The sequence below is a fragment of the Python bivittatus genome, unplaced genomic scaffold, assembly GCF_059951505.1.
Source record: "Python bivittatus isolate LINGU-HERP-01145 unplaced genomic scaffold, Pbiv_v1 ctg000320_np1212, whole genome shotgun sequence".
Classification (NCBI taxonomy): domain Eukaryota; kingdom Metazoa; phylum Chordata; class Lepidosauria; order Squamata; family Pythonidae; genus Python; species Python bivittatus.
The window spans coordinates 5913229-5937789 of record NW_028277052.1 but is presented as its reverse complement, the minus strand read 5'-3'; the positions used below and the strand labels follow the sequence as shown (position 1 = coordinate 5937789).

The following is a 24561-nucleotide window of genomic DNA, read 5'->3' as shown; positions in this document are numbered from 1 at the left end:
GGTATGCTTAGCCAAATAGGACTAGAATCACCACAAAAAGATCTCAGAACAAAAAATGCATCCTAGAGTAAGAACAAAAGCCATACTATTAAATGCTCCAAGAACTTCAGAAGAACTAACAGGGATATACAGCCTCCATATTTCTTCTTACAGATCAAACTAGAAAGCTTCCTCCATTCCAAACTGCCCAGGAGCCAGCCTGAAATAGCCCTAGAAAATCAGCTCTATCCAGGAAAAAGTAGGAGTGGTAGATCCTGAAACCAAGTGTTGCAGCATGAACTGCGCCTGATCAGAATCCGCACCCATTCCCAGGCTACTTTATTCCAGTGGTCTCCTCTTCCACCAACCTTTCCCACCACCACTGAACCAACTTTCACGCCCAGTCCTCACTTAGATCTGGGTGCTGCTTACACTCAGATTTTTGTTTCTTATTTCAGAAAACCTCAGGGTTTCTTAGGACGAAATGCACACCTTGTCTTCATAAAGGGGCCCCCTCTTGAAAATGAGTTGTTTCTTGTTTCTGATTATTGTGTTGCATGCCCCAATATGCAAAGTGAGGGAGTAGTAAGCTGTTGGTGGGATCAGGCAGGGTGTCAAGGATCAGACCCAGAGAATGATAAGCCCATTTGTTAAAATAAAGAGTCCAGAGATTCTTTTGCAGGGAAGCAGACCAGATGTGATCTTGCTGTTTTATTGGGAGAAGCGGAGCCACCTAACCCACACTAGCTGGGTTTGCTAGGTGCATTTAAAATGGGATGGTCATTCATAGATCAAGTTGCAGAAAATCAGACATCATCATGACCCATTGTGCAAAACAGGTCATAACACAAAGCCACAATCTGTTTTCTTTGTTTGCACACTGTGTGTTATGTCAACACTGTCATGCTGTTCTGCTAACCCAGAAACAGGGCTAAGCATGTTGCAGGAACCTGCTGACAAAGTGGCCAATGACATTTTAGCTAACATGTTAGGTAAACCCTAAACTGAGTAAAGCATGGTTCAGTTATCCATGGGTAAATGTCTTGGGAACACAGCCACTGATTTGGTATCCATCAGAACCATCAAACATCTGGGGGGAGGGTACAGATTCTTGCTCTCTTGACAACAATTGCCTCTCCCATATAAATGAATGACAGCCACTTCCCCAAACTAGTGACTCCCAGGTGCGTGATGGATGAATGCAAAGTGCTAGCGTTTATCTCAACCAATTTCAGGGTCCTGGCGCTGGACTTCTAAAGACCCTTTCCCAATCAGCAATGAACCTTTTCCCATTTCTAACTGCAACCTGCAGCAAGGTTTGCTCCTGACTTCTCCAGACAAGCAATAAAGTCTCTTCAAAAGGATAAAGAAGTACTCTTTTCCCCCTCACCCCCAGCATCCTCCCTGTTGGGCTGCTGCTGATTGGCCCAGGATGACATCACCGTTTTTTCCACAACAGGAGTCTAGTCCGCCAGCAGGTCTATTTTTGGCACCCACGAGACAGGCATTAACCAGCAACTGGCTCCAATGGGGCCACGCAAGCTTACGATGGTAGAAGTCCCTCCGGGATGGGACAGAGAAAGGACAGGTGGGAATGCCCAGAGAAACCTTATTCCCGCTTGCATCTTCCCGCTCCGCCCCCTGCACACACACAGATGCGGCTTCACTCCCTGACGCTTGGGAGAGATGGTGAAGCTATGCTGAGAAAGAGTCTGCCAGCGGGGAGAAAAAGCCGGAGAGGAAAGCAGGGAGGGAATTGAAATGCCAATGGTCCTGCCCAGACGGTTGGAGAAGGCACCCAAAGGAAAAAGTTGGAGAGACGAGCAAGCACAGGCATGTGCCAGTTCAGGGGGTGCAACCTCTCAGCACCCCACCTCAACTCAACCCTCCACCCTATGCCACTGCACACTTTTTTGCCTACCCCATGATGCACCTCCTTATCACTGCATTTGCCAAGCAGCTGACAGCTTTCACCAGCCCTCAGCAGAGGAAATGGCTTTAGGTTGCTGGCTCCCTCCTCCCCTTCTCTCCTCCTGGCCAACCACAGAAGGATGCAGGTCCCTGAGATCGCCCACACCCCTGATGGAGGTCAGGGAAAGAGAAGAGCGAAGACTCCTTCTTTTCCATAAGGCAGCACAACTGTTCCGTCTTAGAGCCAACTTCCAATCCGAGGTAAATCCATCTCAAAATGGCTGCAATCCTCCCACAACTCAAAAATAACATTCGGACTGTCCCCCCAGTCCATCTCAAAAATCCAAGAATCCAAGTTTCACTTCAGCAATCTTAGGGGCATTTCCCAATGCCAACTGAAATAATTCCATTCTGCTACTGCTGAGCTGTGACCAGTCAAACCTCCCAGAAGGGGAACCGTTGGCTACTTTTTATGGAGGATTTGCTGATTAACTTTTAGAAACTGATGAGCTGTTGGACCAATGCTGGGAAGAATGGCAATAGCCCAGGTTGTATTTTTGGCACCCCACAAAGCAAATTACCCACATGTGTTAGCTAGTTTCATGTTTCCTGGCTAGCAGGGTTCTGCAGCATGGAAGACTGGGGCTGGTCCAAGCCATCTTCGATATAAAGTCATTGCAGCATCTCCCCCAGATGGAACTGGAGGCCTGCCAGCAAGCAAAAGATTTGATGCACTTTGGCAAAATCTCCAGTTCTCTTATTTCCTGATGAGCACCAAGACCACTCGTTCTCCTTGAAGGCTTTCAAGTTGCAAGACAGACAGACAGGCACAGCAGACAGCAAACAGGAAGTAACAGATAATGAAGAAGTCAAGTGAAGGTTGTTTGGCCAACCCTGGAGTTCTACTTGAGGCTGTAAAGTCTGGGATCAATAGAAGAGAATATGTAGCTCAGGGTTGAACTGTGGAGTCCTTGGTGCTCTCTGAGCTTGGTTGCATTGATGATGTTACCTAGTCGGGTAATGAAATGTCTGCAAGCAAACAACCAAGCTCAGAGAGCACCAAATCTGGGACCTAACCCATCTACACTAAACCATCAGCACACTTGGTGAATCTAGCCACTGTTTGGCTACCACATCTGGGCTACAAAACTCCATATTTTTGTGATTTACAGAACAAAATATGTCTAAGGCAAACAGATTTAGCACAATACTATACAGCTGCAATCATATGGCACATTTGCCCATAGATGTTTTAACCATAGTTAGGAAAGACCCAACCTCAGTGACCTCTAGATATGTAGACTTCAACGCCCAGAATTTCTCAGCCAGCATAACCAGAGACTTATAGAATTAACTCAAATGTTGTACCCATGGCCTAGATAAATCAGAATAAAACTAAATTTACTGTCTCTTGTGGACAGAATGGAGCTATCAACAGACAAGCTTTCAAAACATTCCACCAAATTTTGGGGTGGCAATTTTGGGGTTGATGCTTTGGCCAGACCTCTTTAGGGAAAAGGGGAAATCCCTTATAGTTCTTCCAGGACAACACTCCCTGAAGAAGAGACAGTAGTATCCCTATTGAAAATGCCCCTCCAGATGTCTTCCCTTGGGACCGAATAGAAATGTGGAAAGGCTGCAGATCTCTAGAAAGGGGACTGTCTAACGAAAGACAGGACATTCACACCCACCCTTCATTCGTCTCGTTATTAAATCTCTCCAAGTGTATTCCATTCCACCCACAGGTTGCAATATATCTATAGCAAGTTCTCTTTGTGCTAAACTGAACGATAACTGGAAAAGGAGAATTTTCAGAGCTGCTCTGGCCAGCTTTATGCACCAATCTGTCCCTCCCCAGATTTATCACGTGGGTCATATTTCTAGCCCAGTGAGCCTACAACCTTTGCGAAGGGCCACTTCTGCTCACCCTTTATCCCAGCTGGCCCCAGTGGCTGGATATCCACTAATGCAAAGTTGTACACCCCTTCCCCAATTTCAGCTGAACAGAGGAAGTATCCTGGAGGTTAAACTGGAAATCACATTTCTCAGCAGGCCATCAATCTAGATGCCTCATTGATCACAGCCAACCTTTCACCAGAAACCCCATCTCTCTAAGCAACTAGCAAATGTAAAAGTTGCTCTCAACTAGATTGTATTTCGAGACCCTTCCTTGTGGGCTCTGCTGACAGGAAGCATGCCAGTAATTCAGTCTTGGTGCAATCGTTTAATGATTTCTCAGCACACACACACACCTCCCAGCGCCTAGCCACATGAGATCCTTGTCTGCCTGAAATCGACAACACAGTGGACAAGTAGACTAGCTTGGTTGCATGGGAATATGCCTGGCAATCTTGTAAGTCTCAGATAAAAATCCATTCTAGCCTTGGAGTGACCTTAAGTGCTCTTTATTCCATTTCTTGCTGGAGTGGATACAGATGTCTACAATTGTTTGACAAGATGTGGAACAATTTGTTTCCAGGAATTAATGCAAAGGTTAAGTGGTACCGGAAAGGAAGAACACAGACAAGTTAAAACTGGGAACTCTCAGCCTCAGGATAGTCCAGAGGGCACTCCTGGGGAGGGTTGGCACTGTAGCTTCTGATGCAGGATCACTTGCAGAAGAGTTTCTTGACCACTGCAATGGGTCACTTGTACTGTGCATCCATGGAGAAGAAACCACCCAATCAAGAATCAGTATAGAATAATGGTTAAAAGGCCTCTAGTCCTAGAGACTCAACATGCAAATCCCTACTCACTTATGAAGCTCCCTGGGGACTATGGGGCAGTGTCTTTCACTCCCCTCCCTCCCTGACCTCCTCATAGGATAGTTCTGAGGACAACATAATGGCCAGTGACCATGTGCACCACACTAAACTGCTCAGACGAAAATAAGATATATCAAAAGATGTGCACAGGTTTCCAGTGGCTTTCCATTCCCAATTTAAAGGGCTGGTGTTAAGCTTTACAGCCTGAAATGGCTTTAGGGCCTCATCCTCTGAATTCAGGAACTTGCCTGGCCATTAGGTTCTGCAGGAAAGGCCCATCTGAAGATGCTTCAATGGAAAAAGAACCATCTACCTGGCATTCTGGATCCATCCCAAGCTATGGAGTGAACTTACTTAGGCAGAAAATAAATCAAGTAAAGAAATCATAATACATAATACTGCGCCACACCTACAGTACAACACTGGTACATCTTTTCCCTTTCCAGAGACATCATCATCCTTCGGTTGATTAAGGAAGCCTTCATGAGAAGACCAGTATGTGGGAAAAAGCTTTCCTGAGCTTCTCTGCAATGCCACCACTGATCTTCTCCTACTTCTGAACCTGGAAGCTCCAGTGAAACTGTCACTTATGTGATTTTTCATCCCTGGAAGTTCTGGTCACCAAAGAAGACAGGCATGTCTGCATCCTTCAACACCAAAACAATCTCCCTTGACCAAGGTCAGTCAAAGCACCCCTCTACCAATACACTCTGCAATTTATTGCCAATTAATTTTTTTTTCCTGACATCTCCTTCAACCAAAGCCTGTTTCTAGATTCAGATCTACAGCTTCCCATTTCTGCCCTAATTTACAAATTAATTTAAATATGCATTTTCGATGCATTTTTTTCTTCCCACACTTACAAGCAGAGTATTGTACCTCTCAAGATACTTTTTAGTTGCATTTTGTCATAACAATGTGCACCTTACACGCATTCTTGCCTGCATCTGGGGAGCTGAAAACTGCATGGAATGCAGCAAAATTCAAAATCCAAAGAGTAAATGCCTTCTGAGCCACGTGTATTTCTGGAAATGCAGAACACTTTAGTTTTGTTCAAACTGTGGACCTCCAACCTGTTCTTCATTTCCAAGTCTTTGATAAGTTCCCCTTCTCAAAAAAACCAGTGTTTCTCAAACTTGGCAACCCTGAGATGTGTGGACTTCAACTCCCAGACTTCCCCAGACATGGGAGTTGAAGTCCGCACATCTTAAAATTGCCAAGTTTGAGAGACACTGCTCTAAACCGACAGCCCTCAGCACGTCTAGAAATGATGTGCCCATTATACGAAGCTCTTTCTTCTTGTCTGTCTGAAATTGTTGCTTAAGAATTTCACCAGCCAGTCCTACATTCTTGTATTTTGGCAAAGGAAAGAGTCAAGGAACTTCTTCTCTTTCTCTTTCTCTCTGCCAAATACTGTTTTATAACCTCTGTCATGCACCACCATCAGCTTTCCATAGGTTTTCCTCTAAAACTAGGAAGCTGTGTCTGTCACCACAGGCATGACATCACTCTCCAATCTGCAAATTATAATTTTCCTGGCTAATGCCAAAAATGCCAATCCCCCTAGAAATACATCTGCGATAGGAGGCAGTCATTTCAGCCCAAGCTAACTGCGTAAGCTACTGAGGATTTCATTAAAAGGAAGGGACAGGGAGAGAATAAATGCAGCAATGGGCTTAACTTGTTCGGGAATCATCTGGTGCTATTTTTAACCAGAGGGACAAGATTTGGAAGATGTGTGATCATGAACATGAAAGCATCCTTCAAATGCCGTCTAGTCACAGCTGGTGTTACAGAATTAGCAAGTTTCTGGGGCAGATGGCACAGCTTCAAGCAAGCCCAAGTCCAGTGCTAATTCACATGCCCACTGCAGCCATGGCCACCAAGAGAGACCCCACTCACCTGAGCTCCAGAACCCCCATTCTGCAGAACTAGGTCAGGTCCTGGCTGCAACAGATCCAGAGATCCGATTATAAAGAGATCCACTTCAATGAAGTGGAGGTGATTGAGATAACAAAATAGACCCACGTTTCATCTTGCATGGCACGTTCAGGACCCAGAGATACATCTGGCATTGGAGTGGCACACTGCGAACCCCCCTCCCTGAAGAAGGAAGATGAGGGTAGACTCTCCATGTGGTTTCTTTCGCATGGAATTCTAAACTTAATTCTAATGCCATTAAATTAATTGGGTAACTTTAATATAATCACACCGCCTTCCCTCACATTGAAAGTGATAATTTGGGCAGCAGTTTTGAGAAAAGCTCAGGGCTACGAGCAGCCCCTTAAAGCCTCAACTCATGCAGCCCAGCTTCAATGCAGTATTTCTTCCAAGAGGGTCAAGAACCCATGTATATGTGTGTGCACATGTGCAAGGAGAGATGGTATCCAAGGGGATCCAAAACACTGAAATGTGATTCAAGGCCAACCCTTTCTTCACCTTCTGCAGCTCCCGGCTTCCCTCTGCAAAAAGGCGAAATCGTCTTCTTTTTCTTTCCCTCCTGTCTTTCCCACTCCAACTTGATTTGCCTGCCAGTTGCCTACTGGCTTAAAAGAGAGAAGGGGTAAAAATGGGGTGCCCATTTCCACCACCTGTTTAGATTCTGCAAATTCGTCAGTGGAAACATGACCATGAATTAGACAGCCGGCACATGCAGGTCACATCCATCTCAGAGAGGAGAAATGCTGATTTCCCTTCCTCTCCTCTTCTCCACAGCCCCCCTCAGGAAATACTCCCTGGTGCAAAATACAGGCCATACAAGTAATTGCTTTGGCAGCAATTAAGCAGATGTTTGAATTATAGAGAGAGAAAGAAGAAGAAAAGATCATGCCCTGGACAGTTTCTCAGGAGGCATCAGACTATTTGCCTCAGCTTTTATATCACTTGCTATTGCTTATGTTGACCAAACAGATTGGAAAGCATGTTAATGTGGAAGTTCTTTCTACAATTCAGAGACCATGGCGAAGAAGGCTTTTGCTCAGCTTCAGGTAGAGCACCAGGTGCAGCCTAACCTGGAGCAGATGTACCGAGGACAGCCACTCATGCCCTCGGTATCTCTCATTTAGATTACAGGTAATCCTCACTTAATGACCACAACTGGGAACGGAATTTAGGCTGCTAAGCAATGCAGTCATTAAGCAAATCACCACATGACCAGACCCGATTTTGTCACCTTTTCTGTGACAGTTGTTAAGCGAATCACCACGGTAGTTAAGTGAATCATGCAGTTCCCCACTGATTTTGCTTGCCGGAAGTCAGTTGGGAAGGTCGCCAATGGTGATCACGTGACCCCGGGATGCTGCAACCATCATAAGTGTGAGCTGATTGCCAAGCGCCCGGATCACAATCACATGACTGCAGGGGCACTGCAATGGTCGCGATTTTGGGCACCAGTTGTAAGTCACTTTTTTACCACTGTTGTAACTTCAAACAGTCATTAAGCGAGTTTGTACTGCAGTTCACTCTAAGTAAGGCTACCTAGAGATGTCTGCTGGTCCAAAAGGTAACAACTTACATGCTTACCAGTCTTGATACTACCATAGGACACTGTTGCTGCACAAGATGCACCGATTGGTTTTTGAGTCCAATGCAGGGTGCTTGGAGCTTCTTGGAGCTCTTAAAGGCTCAGGGACTGGATATAGAATAGTCCACCTTTCCCTGAAAAACATTTGCCCACCTGACCTGGACAGACAGAGAACACCTGCTCAGGATCCTCACCTACCACGAGGTGAGTCAGAATAGGTGTGACAGGAGGGGACCTGATGGCAGCATGCTCTGTAGGGGTTCCCTTCTACAAGCACAGTGTGCTCTCTTATGGCCTTCCAGAAAGCTGTAAGGCCTGTTTCTTTTTCCAGAGGACCTTTTGGGTTTGATTCTGGGACATCAGTATACGTTTTAATTTTATTATATTTATATATTGTTTATATTTTACAGTACTGTAGTATTTTTATAGTATTTTATTATATAAACAACAAGTCATCTAGTGTCCAATTGATTGAGGCAGGTTATACATTTCATGAATACATAATAGGCAAATAATAATGCTTGAAGCAGTGATCATGCAAACTTGGAGGAGTTTTCATTAAGGAAGGTTTTTCCCTGTTTCTTCACTTTTTGAGTTCCCGGAATAATTTATTTTGTTTAAAAAAAAAAATACTACAATTTAAAATCCTCAAGGGAAGCAGAAATAAAATCACTGATTTACAACTAGTCTATCGTTTTGATCTGTTGGCTGTTTCCTGAACAATAGTGCATACTACACAATTGATGATAAACAATTACAACTTCTTGGCTTTCAGACAACTATTACCAGCAACCCAATTTACTCAGAAGTAAGTTCCTAGAAGAATGTTCACAGGAACATTCTCTTGTACAGAAAGGACTGACTTGAGGAGGACAATTTGGATATGCAGCTCACATGCCTTTTCCCTTCACCATTACGACTAAAGAAGACCACTTTTTAATATACGGATTTCTGCAGGCATGTAAAAAAAGCTAATTAAGATCATGTACTTACTACAGTAATTTATGTCAACTAATATTCCCAGAGAACACACTTAAGTAATGAAACTGAAAAGTAAGTTAGATGATTTCAGTATGTTCTATCTGAGAATGCCCTTGAAGATTCTTCAGAAACTTGAACAGATGCAAGAGGGCACCAACTATCTATCAACAGACATTCTCACCTGTCATATTACATATCAGTTCAACTTTCTCCAACCTGGTATCTTCCAAATCTGTTGGACTACAATCCCATAATTCCTTGGAAAAACAGTTTAGCCATATTTATTACATCAGGCAAGTGAAAGTTGAGATGAGTGTTTTACTACTCATTAATTATTGAATGTTTAATTTCATATTTGTCAATGTTTTAAATTACATTCATTGTACACAGCACCTATGTGGAAAAATAGTTGTTACTATTATTAATGATAATAATGAATGAGCTACAGTCCAATAATGAGTAAGCTGTGCCACCCTGTGAGCTAAATTGCCCAGTATTTTTCAGTTCCATGGATGGTAATTACAGGCAAAATTCTGTTTTTTCCATGAGACAGAAAGAAAAGTACCCATGCTGTTTAGTCAAGAGTCATAAATATTCATAATTTGCTACAACAACAAATATAATACATGACCTATTACATCATTTATAATGCTTAAATCAAGAATCAACTACCCCTCCCCCATGATTTTGTATTTTATTTAGAAAAAAACAGACTTCAATTCAGAGCATTCGATAAGAAAGTCACTATATTTAAGAAAAGAGGAGAGAATTCAGGATTTCTTTGTGTGTGTTCAGTTCACATTTCATTTTAAGCCAGATGTCTTTTAGAATGATACAGTTAATTGATTTTTTTCAACCTAGTTTTCAAAAAATGGATAGTAGAGAGATCTATTTTTACCTGTTTTGTTGAACTTGGCACCTGAATGGATTTGCAAATAGCTAGAAGTGCAAGTGTGTTTGGGAAAAGTCTAAGACCATTTTTCAATGCAAGAGAATGAAAAGGAGTTTTGTTTTGATTTTTCTTTCCTTTCCCTTTCCCCCAGGAGAACTTGGCCTATACCTGAATAAGCATCATCTTCAAAGGCTTCCTATTCCATCAACCTTGAACCCCAAGAAACAGAGTCTCTAGAAGTGTCTTGCATGCAAAAATAATCACGCATCCACCTGGAATTTCACTCAAGGCTACAAGAGAAGCTCCAAAACCATCTAATAGCACAGAGAGCACCCTACTCCAGTAGGCCACAAGGCTTGCAGGACATCTGCCACCGTATGCAGCTAGGTGGGATTCCCAGAAGGGCTGGGGATGGTGGCATCTACAAGGGGGTGTCCACATTTTTTAAATGGCAAATGCGGCATTGCAACTGAAGCCCCACCTGTACAAACAGGACACACATGCAATGGGTACAGTGGGGTAGAGCTTTGATCATGACACCACACCCCATTTTGCAAATTTGGAACACCCACACACACAGGGTTGCCCACGGCTGGGGAGACACAACCTGACCCCAATGAAGAGACAAGACAGTAGGCACATTGTGACTTGTTTTGCCTATCTCATTAAGCCATACCATGGCTTTGGCTCTTGAGGGTGTAAAACTAATCACTGCATTTCTCCATAACAATTAGAGTGCTGGATGAACACAGCCAATTATACCTTATTCAACAATGCTATCTCTGTCTCTGCCATCTTGAGCTCCTTCCGAACTGCCAATCACTTTTTGAGTTCAATTTTGAGTATACAATATACAAATATACAACATACAATAAACCAGTTAGGTAAACCACCACTAAGATTTCTATCTATCTATCTATCTATCTATCTATCTATCTATCTATCTATCTATCTATCTATCTATCTACCTACCTACCTACCTACCTACCTACCTACCTACCTACCAACCAGACTGGCATGGTCGCCCATCTTAAAAACACAACTCTGGGTAGCTCAGAACAGTCACATAAAACTGAACATCGTAAAACAATAAAAATAGAAACAAAAACCTGGTGCCACAACCCATCTCCTTCGATGCAGCCAACACCACCAACTTCCAGCTCCAACTTCACCCTATCCTGCGGGAAGAGCCAGCTTTTCACGGCTTTGTGGAAGGTTAAGAGGGTGAGGGGTCTGCTGGATCTCAAGCGGAAGAGTGTTCCGCAGGGCAGGGACTGCCACGGAAAAGGCACGACGATCTTGGTCACAGGGGCATCCCCTCTTTTTCAATTCGCTGTCCCAGAGATGTACAGTATTTCTTAGAAGTCTCAAGCAGCTGAAATTCTGAAGACTGAAGTCAGATACATTTTTGAAGGCACCCAGATGGGGAAGGCTCGTGGTGTGATTAATAGCAAGTAGAGAAAGAAGCTGGTGAAATAGCTAGTTGTAGTATATTAAGACACACCCTTAATTTATCTTCCTGAGACAATGCATTCACAGATTATAGTTTTCTGAATAAATCAAAACTGGCTGCATTCCCATAGGATCCAAAAACGTACTTGGTTTAAAAAGTACGCCATGACCGGATTCACACAAAGCGCTAAGCCCAAATCAAGTGTCGCCTTAGCAGAACATCTGAATCCAGGCAAGGGAATGAGCTAATTCAAACAAAAAGAGGGAGGGACCATTTCTCAGCTGTTAAACCTCAAAGAGAAGCTGTTAAACTTCACCAGTCCAGTTCCCAATTCTAAACTAGATCTCACTTCAGAGACAGAAAAATCTCCAAAGTCATCAGCTGCCAGACGTGGAGGTCCCCAAGAGATCTCATAAATGCAATTAGTTCATTAGGGCCCGTTCAACATTTCCTAGTAGACCGGCCCATCATGACCTGCTAAAGTTTGCAAGTTGGTGGGCGCAGCATTGCAAAAGCTGATATATTGCCACTGAAAATGGGCATTTCATGCAGCTCAGAAAACTACCCAAGTGGAGCTGAAACTTCAGTGATGTTTAAAAGACCAGCTAAGGTAGCAGCCGCTGGCACAATGCATGGTCATGAGTGAAGTCCATGCTTTCCAAGGTACTTGCTCTCGTGGAGATACAGGGCAAGAAGAACCACCAAAGCTGCTCAGGAAGAAGCCAGGGAACTAAAAGCTCGCCATTTTGGGGATCACACATCCCATCAGTAGTCAAATCTGACTGAAGGCAGCACTGCTGGCCAGCTGTGGGGCACTGTTCAGCCAGTTAGAAACTGCACGAGGCAAGAAGGCATCATTAGCCATGCAGTCATGCGCAAAAGGAAACTGACTTGAATGTGGAGGTTTCACACCCTGTGTCACCAAAAACAGAACGGTCAAATTGCCCAGGGGAGGTTGCATTCATGACCTAGAAGCGCCGATGTGCTTTTCTTTACCTTCCTCTGGCAACCTCCCTCAAAAGAGACCAACAGCTCTGCAAGTCCGCAAGCAATGACCTTTCCTACTCTGCTTCTGCTTCTCGGGCTTTGCAAAGCAGCCCCCCGGGGAGGGGAGGAAAAAGGGTTCAGGCAGGTCCTTGATGCACCGCTCCTGCTTTAAAGCCCAGTGGAATGACTGATGGAGCAACGTGCAGAGGGCAAGCAGTTTGCCTCAAGGTCATGCCATCAGAGGTACAGAAAAGGGAGCCACAGCACGGAAAATACTGCGAGGAGAAGGGAAAGTGGTGTGATTCCAGCATCGTCCTGTTCCGATCAGCTCAACACCCTGCAGGAAGAGGACGCAGCCTCCTTCACAAAGGCACAGCAGTAAACAGGACAAAAGTGCCTTCCATTTTGTTCAGCAAGCCCAAACAATTATGCTGGTGTCTTTGGCTCACTGGAGTGGCCTCTTCTACCTTTGGATCCCCAGACGTTGTTGGAATACAATTCCCATCATGATGACCAAGAATGCTGTGCCTGTGCTGTCAATTGGCAGAATCCTGGGCTATGGAAGGACATCACACTGATGAATGAGCAGGAAGAAGATGGGGGTTCAGATGGAAGATACACACACGCATGAGAATCTTCGGGGAGAGAAAAATGATCTCACATGCACCATGACATCATCACCGGTCATGACATCATCACCGGTCATGACATAAACTTCATACTGTATGCCATTCACATGAAATGTTGCAAACTGCATCATTTGCAGAAAGGCATCATGCCACATATAAAATTATTGTAGATGGTTCCATATGCCTGGAATGTGTATATACACATAGAGGCACACAAATAGACAGAGGTTGTCTTTACCCCTTATGCTAAATCATAGTTTTCTGAATAAGCCAACATTAGCTGGCTTCAGAGAATGCACTGCAACTGTTGGGCTCACACAATATATTAAGCCAAGATCAAACAAATCAAAAGACAGACTGTGAATGCAGCTACTATGGTTCACAAGCCACGGCTTACCGTTCAGAGCTATCTGCAAACTAGGCCACTCTAATTTTTCAAGAATCCATGATTTTCAAGTCTGGCTTTGCAGAATACGTGAACATACCCAATGTCTGAAATAAGATTACTCAGAAGCTATATTCATAGCTCACATTTGCCAGGTTACTTAAGTCCTGAAACCTGCTATGGCCATCAAGGTAACCTTGGTTAGGGTTAACTTTTGCCAGTATGGGTTTTGAAGGCGGGGTAGGGGGTGGGGGGTTGGCATGTTATACCAACCCAGCACTTTGGATCCCCTGTAAATGTGATGTACTGTGCAAAGCCAGATAACGGGTTGATTCAATAACTGGATTGATTGTGAGGTGTGAGCACAAAGATTGAAAATGTAGCCCTGTGTTTCTGAGCACTTATCTACCATTTTAATCATTATACTTTTCCGGGATCACAAAACAGCCTAAAGCAGCATCATGGGCAGAAGTCTTGTCAACAGGCTTTGGCCAGTTATAGTTCTTCCCCCCTCCCTCCTCTCATCAAAGACACGCACATACACAGAGAGAGAGAGACTTTGATTGGGCCTGAAAGTAATCCAAAGGAATCAGATTAATCTAGCCTGCTGAGTGAAGTGCACAGATTCATATTCTCTTTGATCCCAAGAGAAGTCACTGGGGGAAGGCAGCCGATCCTTCCCACCCACCACAGCAACTTTCAGCCAGGATGGCAAAGGATGAGTCTGGAAAGCAACCAGCTTCCTCAGCCAGGTATCTCCTCCTCCAAAGCTGGGTCCTGCAAGTGGAAGCAAGAGTTTGGGCCAAGCTGACATCTGCTGCAGCAAAAAAGGCATAGGGTGCAAGATGCAGATACTGAATGACCATCTTTGATACCTGCCCAACATACAGCAACCTATAGCTTTCATGACCAGGGATGGCCAGGAAGACACCAAACGACCTTTCCAAAAACTCCAGTCCAGCCTGCCAGCAATCCTAGTCTGACCATTTGGGGGCAAGACCCATGGGACATGCTTGGGTTTTCTCAGGCATGTGTTCCTCCAGTAATCCAATATTGCTGATCATAGTTGTAAAAAAATAATGACCGCATGAGTAAATCCCTCCAGCTTACGGTGAAACACAGGCTTCCCCAACTTGATGTCTTCTGAGTTGAGCTACAAGTCCCATCACTCTCCCACAGGGCTACCTTAGTGAGCATCATTGCATCTGTTACGTTCCTTCAATGGTGCCCCCATATCATTTTCATCCCAGGTAGGAGAAAACAACAGTTGGCTGGGTTACACATGCATTAAGCCATAAACCATGGTTGACAAACCACAATAGATGGTTTGTAACACACTACTGCACAACACACTAAGCCAAAACCAAACAACTCACATTATTTCATTTACTTATTTGACTTCCTAGACCACCAACACTCACTGGCCTCTCTGCGGTTTACATTATGGTTTAGTACAATTTGCCAAATTTACTGCAGATATTCTATCAAGGAAAAAAAGTTGGAAAAGAAGGGGCATCTTGGGTAGCAAAATCCAGGGCCTCTATTAAGCCATTACCCTAACTGTAGGGTTATCTTGGACCAAGCTTACCTCACAAGCTTGTTGTGAAAATAGAAGAAAGAAAAGAGACTTTCTCACCCCGTTCTTAGCACTAAAGAGGATAAAATATTGAAATCCGTCAGCCACTGTATTTGCATTTCAGTAGAAGATACAAAACAGGAATACAGTACACCCAAGGGTGGGGAGAAGCAAGTCCTAAGGCCCAAAAACTTAGTTGTTCCCCAGCCCAGAACGTTGTATGAGCCCATCCTGGAATGATTTTGAACTGGAGATGTTGCCTCAGGTGAGATCTTTACGTGATGTCATAGGCCTTCTGCTTTATGTTTTTAACCAAACAGAAGCTGTCCAGAGTCACCACTGTGCAAGTTGGGTGGTCATACACATCACACAAATAAATGGACTGCCTAGGAAATTACATCTGGAGGATGTCAAGTCACGGAAAACCATTCCAGATCATAGTTTTCCTCCTTGGCTGTACAAATGAAGTCAGGTTGATTATGTTTGTTAAGTATTTCACAATCAAATGCACTGCTAGAATGAAATGAGGTTAAACTCTCCAAGCACTAATGCTTTCCGGTGCAGCAGCATGGTCCATGTGTCTCCTCCATAGACACTCAGCCTGATTTTGAGGAGGACCAAAAATGAATGTGCTTCTCCCTCCCTTGAGCACAGGAATTGCTGAGGACTGCAAAGGCAGTTCCTCACGTCTGCTTTGCATCCATTTGGGCAAAACGCTGCATGTCAGTGTTCAAATCAGCAAATCAGGAGCCCTGACATGTATCGATTGGGTGTCACAGAGGGTCCGTTCTGCATTCATGAAGAAGAGAGCAATTGCACAAGGCAGCATTTTCAGTGAGAAAGTTCAAGCAAACAAGAGTTAACTCTTCCAGGGAAACACTTCCCCTCCGTCCCACATCTTGCTTTTACATAAGATCTGATGCAGGACCATATACGTGAAGTAGTAGAGGAACAGTATTACTATCAGTTGTGCCATGTTAACAAGAACGTTGCTCTAAATAGGGAGAGAGGGAGAACCTTTAACTTGCTTTGCATGCAGTTTGCTTGGATTTATGTTTGTATTTGATTTATGGAGGTCTCAGAACAGTCCAGTTGTTTGGCAGTTTCTTGCTTATTATACAACAGCCTGGGTCTCATATCATGCTAAACCGTGGTCTGTTGACTGCCTGGATCTGTGCACAATACATAAAGTCGTAAATGTGGTTTACAAGCCTCAATGGCTTGGCATTATGCGAGCAGACATGCAAATCCATCTGCAAGTGAAAGGTTAAGACAGACGGACTTTCTGCCCTCACAACTAACCCCATTAAAAGGAGGAGAACCCTCTCCTTCCTTGCCTCTGCCCTTCCCCAGGAAGAAGTCTTAGAACTGCATGGGAAGATGGATGCTAGCTGAGAAAGATTTTGCCAGTTCCCAGAGAACAAGATCTGCCCAACAGACAATCACCAGGCAAGAGGGAACCTTCATGTTCATGGGCAGTATACCAAATGCTGAGAACATGCAACAAGAAGAGATTGTTGTATACCTAATCATGACATTTCATGGGCCAAACATGGCAACAGATCATCTGGCCTGATCCTGTGTCGCTTGCATCCTTCAACTCAGCAGTTATGACCAACTGTCACACATGGATTCTTTAAGAATGGTTGATCAAGTAAACCACAGTCAGATGGATTGACATGACATGTTATACCAGGGTTGGCAAGGACAGCCCACACTTGACCCCTCAACCCACGTTTTTCAGCCCCTAGAGCACATGGCCAGAATTCAGTGGCAAAACCATTTCTGCACACTTTGGCTTTGGGTCAAACAAAGGCTCAGAAATCCAGGAAAAGGGGTTGAAACATTGGCATTGCCCTTTCCAAGGAGGTGATCCCACCATCGGCCCTCCCCTCTGCAGCATAACTAGCTTGTCTAATCCATCCCAAAGGCACAACGTAAGTTGTCAAGAGCCTCCTCAGCTTCTCACACTACACTTCCCAAACACACCCAGCCTCACACATAAACACATACTGGGGTGAACAACAGGCCTGCTTGTGGCAGCTGGCACTGCAAGGGTGTCAATGCTGGCACTATACTTTCTGGTGCATGCTCACGTGTGAGATTGCCACCTCTCTCAGCACACTAGCATCGCTCCTGCATCTCCTCTACCCACACAGATCCATTGAGCAGAACGCATAGCTTTCTCTTCATATTTCTCATGTATGTATATGTTGGGCACTCATTTACGATTTACACATATAGCAGATGTTCTTGTTTGATGATGGTGGTAGCATCATCATCGGCATCATCATCATCATCATCATCATCATCATCATCATCATCATCATCATCATCATCATCATCATCCCTTTTCTGCTTAGGACTTCTTGCCTTCTCCTTTCTTCTGTCTCCATAGTGGAGCATTCCTAAACCAGAAACTTGGTTTTTAAACAAAATTAAAGATGAAATTCTCAAGGTATTTGAGACTGCAGGCTCTAGAGGATCGAGATGATCCTGCACTATGCATGCAAGAAACCACCTCTGACTTCCAGAGCTACTCAGCTGGCTGCTAGAAACCAGTAAGCACCTGGACAAGCACTGCCTCCGTGGTGCAATGCACCTCTTTGACGAAAAGCACAGGACCTTGAGCAGGTCTACTATCTTGGACTCCACAAAGCACATGAACCACATCCAATGCTCATTTCAAATTCTACTCCACCAGAATTAAACCCTTCTCTGTAAAGTCTCCTTTTTTTTTTCCATGACACTCTGGGACAACGCATACACAAAGCCAGGCTGCTCAATCCAGATACATGAATTGGTTACCTATGGCAACTAAACATCACCCCCTGGTGAACAGGCAAATAACATTTTGCAAGCAGATAAATTTGGGAGGATTTTAGGGTCAAATTTCAGAAACACTTTCACTGCCTAAATTAAACACGCCAGCATTTTGGGGAGGGGGCACCTTCTGGCCTATCCCCACCACCGAAACATCTAGAACAACGCTTCTTCACCACAATGGAGGCAAAAAGGCAAGATTAAGAAGTAGGATGGAGTGCATGCCTCGCAAAAAGGCACAGCTTTCCCCAAACTGCAGATTCGGATAGGCACCCCTCACCACATTCTGCACTCCTTTGGTAGCTGAACCACAGCAGAAGTCTTGTCCCACCCAACAACCAGCCCAGATACCCAGGAAGCATTGCTTTAGCTGCCTGGACCAAAGAAAAGACGTGTCTTCTCCCCCCTGATTCCTCCGAACTAAGTCAGAACAGGAGGGATTTCCCCATGAAATCATCGCAGTCCCAAACCTGATTAGCTCCATGGCACTGTGACATCATCATGCTTGGAATGCAGGAACAGATGGGCAGAGAACATGCCTTTTTTTAGAACTGAGAAACAACAGTAAAGCAGCATCAGGTAGAGGCAGATGCTTCAGGAGAAGTCAGACGCGGCCTCTAGAGAGACGGCCTTGAAGCAAGTACTCAGAAACTGTAGGTAAGCAAAAAGAGAGCCAGTTTGCTTCAGTGGTGAATGCACCAGGCTAGAAACCGAGAGACGGTGAGTTCTAGTCCCACCTTAGGCATGAAACCAGCTGGGTGACTTTGGGCCAGTCCCTCTCTCTCAGCCCAACCTACCTCACGGGGTTGTTATTGTGGGGACAATAGGAGGAGGAAGGCATATGAGGTACATTTGCCACCTTGAGTTATTTATAAAAATAATAAAGGCCGGATCAAAAATCTAAAAATGAAAATAAAGTTAAGAAGGACGAAAGCATTCCTTAAGTTCTGGGAATAGAGATAATATCAAGAAGAGACTCAAGTTTGGCCCCTCCCTGACTCACTGGGGTATAAGAGGGAGGGGAGGAAAAGCACAACCAGACTTGGAAGTTTCTGTTATTAAAACCAATAAAGTGTGATTCTAGTCTTCCTGGGGAGTTGATTTTCAGGTCGGGTCCACCTTGTGGGGCTGACAGGGCCTCATTCACCTCACACAGAATCATAGAGTTGAACAGGAGCAAAAAGGTCATCTAAACCGGCCTCCTGCTAAACCCTGGTACAGCTTAGGGTATGATTGGAATTCAACCTGTTTGTCTCTCTAAGCAGCCCTGAGTGGAGTGATATCTCATGTCTGTGCTTCATCCTCCAACCAGCCATGGTTGAACTTTCTCTCTGGGAAGTATGCCAAGAAGGTTCCAGATGCCCACCCATTTGCCTCTACAAATACACAAGCCCATTTCATTTCACAAAGTCCAGGGCTACTTTTTTCCTCTTCATCCAGCAGCAGACATGGTTAAAATGACCAGTACCAGTATACAGAAGCAGTTCAGTTTTTTTTCAAGAGCTTCCTTCTGAGACTGGTAAATATGGAAGGCTTTTTCATCCTCAGAGAATAAGAACTTCACCCATTCTCCCAGTATTTGCTATTTGGTATTTTCAGCATGTGGAAAAAGAGACATTCAATCCACAAAATGCATAGACTCGAGGAGGAAAAAAAACCCAGCAAATATTCTTGCATGCAACTTGCATACTGCTGTTCTTCAGGCCCTGTCTTTCCAACAACCCTGCAGGACCATAAGATGCTAATATATCAAAGCATGGAGAAAAACAATGGAAATCCAAGTCAGACTTCATTTGAGATGGATGCATTTTGTGCTGAAAGTGACATTTATGAAATAAACCTTCCAACAGCAGGCCTTCTTATTCTCAGTCCTGATTGTTGCCAGGGTTGGCAACTTCCAAACTCTTCCAGCTCAAGAAAAGAAGAACAATGATGCACGATCCAATCCAGACCCCTGATGTTCAGCATAAGCATAAACAACCCCAAACAATGGCAAAATAAGCCCCAAAGAATGGCATCTTTTCTCCTTCAATTTTAGCATCTGGTATACAGATGTTGCCTCTACCTATGGTGTCCCCATCAAACCAGGCTTGGTAAACCTAGTAGGCTCCAGCGGTCTCCAACAGCCATACTGCTTGGCATTGATGGGAGTTGTAGTTGAAGGCATCTGGAGGCTGTTGAGTCAGCCGACCCTGCATGACATGATTCATAGCTGCAGACGAAATGTTCTACTCTGTAGCATTGGCCAATAAACTAGGGGAGGGGGAGATCCAATTATGGGATGTGCAAGACTGCAAGTGGCTTATGCTGCATTGGCTTCACAAGAATAATTCACCACCTACGAAACGTGTTACTAGCCCTCTAACACCTGTGTCCATGGGACATCAGTGCCCTAATTTGAGGGAAGGGGGAGAGGGAGAAGCAAAGCAGGAGTGCCTTTTCAAAACCAGAGAAGAGCGGTTTGAGGTTGATCACTGAAGAGCTGTGGTGCAATGCTGACAAGAAGCAGCATAGAACCCAGAGGGTCAGAATAGACTCTCTTGCCCAGATTGATTGCATTGCAATGAGCCATTTAAGTCATCAAGTCCAACCCCATCCGGCTTGGTACACCTTCCTACACAACCCAGAGAACCATTAACCTGAAGCTACATTATCCAGCCTTGTATAGCAGAAAGGAAAACTGTGTGGTCCTCTAATATTGCTGAATTATATTCCCCTCTCCCAATATCTCTTCATTAGTGGGCTGGGACTAAGCCAATTTTTTTCATCAGAGCTGCAGTGACCCCCACCACCACTGCAGGTGACCAGCCCTTAAAGGTCCAACCGTTCAGTACAAAAATCTTCACTTTCCTCAATGATTAGTGCCTCGGTGTTGTATCATAATTAAATAAGTTCAACTTTTCCAAGCCCAGGTGGGCAGTCAACAGCCAAACTGATGTAGCTGGACTGCAATCCATCACTCCAACTACTGGATTCACTAACTGGGACTGACAGCTGGTGGAATTCACTGGCAACTGAAAGGTCACCTGTTCCTTTAAGTCAAGCTTTATCCGTAAGGGGAAATGCGATCACAGGGGGAAAAGAATGACATAGTACAATTTGGGGACTTTAGATATTCAAAGGTTATTCCCCCCAGAGTAAGGATTCCCTGCAATAAAGAACAGTGCATTAGGGAGAAAGCCAGCTCATTCTCTGTTGCGCAGCTGAGTTCTCCACCTCCATAAGAAAGCCTCCCAAACTGGATTTCCTCACCACCCCCTGCAGTCTGAAATATTTCAGTTCATTTGACCTCCACGTTGCTACTTCATTCTGTTGCCCACATGTTGACCGGACTGGTAATGCAGCGATGCCAAGAGTAGCTTGACAGGAAGATTCCTACTCCACATTCAAATGTAAGAGGTGCTTAGCAACCAGAAAATAAACGGCACTGGAGAAATGCAATTAAATCAATGGAATGTGACCACCGTTGTGGGAAATTTGTTTGGAGAACACATTTGCTAAGCATGGAAATATACACTTGATACAGTTGCATATGCCTGACGGTGCATTCATGAAATTATGTTAAAGATTTCAATTCCTTCTGGGGAGAAGAAGGCTGCCAAGAGGACCACAGTCCAAACCAAGCCAAACTTGCATTATACAGGTGAACAACTACCGCTAGTCACCTACAGTGAGCAAACTCATATTCCAATGACCAGGCAAGACAGCAGAGTGCAACTAAAACTGCACAAATGAGATGCTCCGGCAGAGAAGCATGACTTTAATAAATCAAAGCATAGGCGTGTTTTGCCAAATCGGACATATAAAAATTCATAAAGCAGGTGTGCCATCTTCCAGAGTGGAAGCAAGCTCTTTTTCTCCCACCACTGCCTAGACCACTCAAGAACCTCTCAGCCCCAGCTTTGCCACTCCCTCTCTCAAGTTAATCTCTTAAAAGGACCATCTCAGAGTCCTTGAGAGCGTTCTTAGCAGCAATGCACAACTGCCTTCGGCGAGCTTCCGTTTCATAGACTCCTTCAGCAGGAGAGGTCATTTGCAAAAATATGCATTTTCATCAGATGCCAAGAGAAATTCTAGCTTCTCCTCACTTTCCCGGAACATCCCATACAAGAAAAGTCTTCTTCAAAAGCCAGGTGTTATTTGGAACTCCTGAAGGACTTAACCCTGACCCCCGACTAGAGCAAACGCACTGCACATTTTTATGCTCCAAGCTTTAAGGAAACCTCAGTTCCACCACCGTGGGAAGGAATGCGTACTGGATCAGCATTTCGTCCCCTCAAAACATCCAGCCAGAATTCCATAAGGACCACTTGGAGTCTCCCAGTTTCCATAAGTATCTATAAATCTGGTTCCTAACCAGCTGTACTTGGGTTATTAATAGCTGTATAAAGTTCCTAAAATCTTTATATCCCAAATCACCTCTGTGCCCCCCAGATGAATATAGGGGAAGACCTACTACTCAATCACTAACTGCTGGTCTTTATTTTTCTTGCATCCCCCCCCCCCAAAAGAAAATCCAAAGCAAGCCTGTACTTTCCCTGATCTTGACTCTGCCTGGGAAAAGTTTCCCAAGTGCGACACGCATGCTGCATGTCAAGCACGTATGATCCTGAAACCTTGGCAGCGGGGTTGCTTCGGAAATTAATATTCCACACGAACCGCACGTAGAGACATCTTGCAGGATAACCCAGTCCTACTTGCTTGAGATAAAATGCATTAGTCACTACCCCACGTCATTTCTAGCGGGTATCTCCGCCACAGCTTTTGCCAATCTTACTCTGAATGCGTGCGGGTCGCGTAGTAGGGAAACAGAACTAAAGCAAAAAGAAGGCGAGGGAAAGGGAAACACCTTCTGCCGCGTTTGAGCCATTCAGAAAAGTCTGCGATTAGAGAGAGAAAAAGGCGACTCCGCAGTCTCTCCTCGCCTCGCCTCGCCTCGCCTCGCCTCTCCCAGTAACCGCTGGGAGACCGACCGCTCCAAGCCCAGCGCTCTTCCCGGGCATCCCCGCGCTCCTTTCCCGCGGCCAACCCCGAACAGAGAGCAGGAGCCCGAGCAAACACCGGCTGCGGCGCCTTCGCCCCCCCGGCAAGTTTCTGCCGAGCCGCCCCGAGGGCTCCCTTCCTCGCCAGCAGGGGAAGCTCCTGCCGGGAACAGGCGAGTCCCGCGCCCGCACGGGCCGAGACCCCCGGCCACATCTTCCGCAGAACAGGGGACCGGCCGGCGGGAGCTGCCCCTCCCCGGGCAGAGAACGCGGAGCAGGACCCGAGAGCGCGGGCGAGCTGAGCCGAGCCGAGCCGAGCCGAGCCGAGCCAAGCGGGCGGGCGGGCAGCCCGGGTTGGAGCGGCCCCTGCGCCCCCGGGGAAGCCCGGAGCGCCGCTGCAGAGGGAGCGGCAGGGAGCCGCCGCGGCCGCCGCGCACTTCGACTCACCTTGAGCGGCGACGAGTCCCCGGGCGCTGCTGATCACACTTGCTATCAAAGTGGCCACATACCAAATCATAGTACTACCGACCAGCGAGCAGGGGCGTCATCCTGGTTTGCGAAGCGCCCTTTCCGTCGCCGCGCAGAGCCCGGGCTGAGTGCGGTGCCCGCGCTCATGCCCGCCTCCCCAGCCCGGCGCCCGGCTGCCTCCCCGCCGCGGCTCTCGCCATCCTCCTGCCGCGCTGGCTCGTTCGCTCGCTCGCCCGCCTCGCCCGCCTCGCCCAGCCAGCCACCTGCGCCGCTCGCGACAGCCCGAGCGCTCAGCCCCGCAGGCTTCTCCCGGCGCGCAGCCTAGCCTGGCCCATGCCAGCCTCTCTTTTTTTCTCCTCTCCGGCGACGCCCCCGCCGGCCTCTGATTGGGCGGCCGCAAAGGGGGCGGGTCCCGATTGGCTGACGGCTCTGACAGCCTCGGCCCGAGCGGGAGGGGGGAGCGCGGCGGCCCCCTCCCCCGTGCCAAGGTGGGTTGGAGCGTGCAAGGCAACAGAGCCGCAGAATCATGCGCAATGCCACAGCGAAGGCAGGCAGCGCTTTCCCTCTTTCCTCCCCCTGCCCCAATCTGCTCCCCCCCCCCCCCCGCTTACACTGCATGACCAGTTCTCCAGGAGGAGGATGCTCCGGGACCAGGAGGAAGGGAGGCTGGGGGCCGGGAGGAGGGGGAGGAGAAGGGGCTGGCCGGTTGCAGCGCACTCATCACGGGAGATCTCCGCAGAGCTCCCCGCTGCAGCTGGTGCGGAGGAGAAGGGAGGGGACGGGCAGGGAGGGAAGCACCCACCCCACACCCCTCTCCCCGTTTGCCAAGCCCGGGAGCTTTTTCCCGTGACTTCGCGGCTGCCCACTCTCCCGATGTTTCTCCGGGCCCGCGTTGGGATGCTGGCCCGCTCCGCTTCGCCTGCCCGGCCCCGCCCCAGCCCGGCCCCGGCCCCGGCCCCGGCTCCGGCTCCGGCTCCTGCAGCTGAAACTTCGGGCCGCCCCCTTTCCTCCCGCCCCCCCCATCCCCGTCCAGCAACGGCCCGCAGAAGGCTGAGGCTCCGTGCAGGCTCGGGTGTCACGTTTTCTACGAAGGAGAAATGGAGGCAGCCTCCCGCAGTTGGAGGGCGGCTGCGAAGCACGTCCGCGGGATCTTGGCGGGAGGGGTTGCGGCGGGCGCCGGGCTGCGCAGGGTGGCGATGACAGGCGG

At 46.5% G+C, this 24561-nt stretch overlaps 1 protein-coding gene across 1 annotated transcript in view; it reads right to left on the bottom strand.

The window, feature by feature from the left end:
- IGSF9B (immunoglobulin superfamily member 9B) overlaps positions 1-23586 on the bottom strand; it is an 83724-nt gene extending 60138 nt beyond the window's left edge. Inside the window, exon 1 of the mRNA XM_088139029.1 lies at positions 23334-23586. Coding sequence (XP_087995155.1) covers positions 23334-23403 — 70 coding nt within the window. The 5' untranslated portion in view covers positions 23404-23586. The remainder of the gene's footprint in view (positions 1-23333) is intronic.
- Positions 23587-24561: the final 975 nt, after the last annotated feature.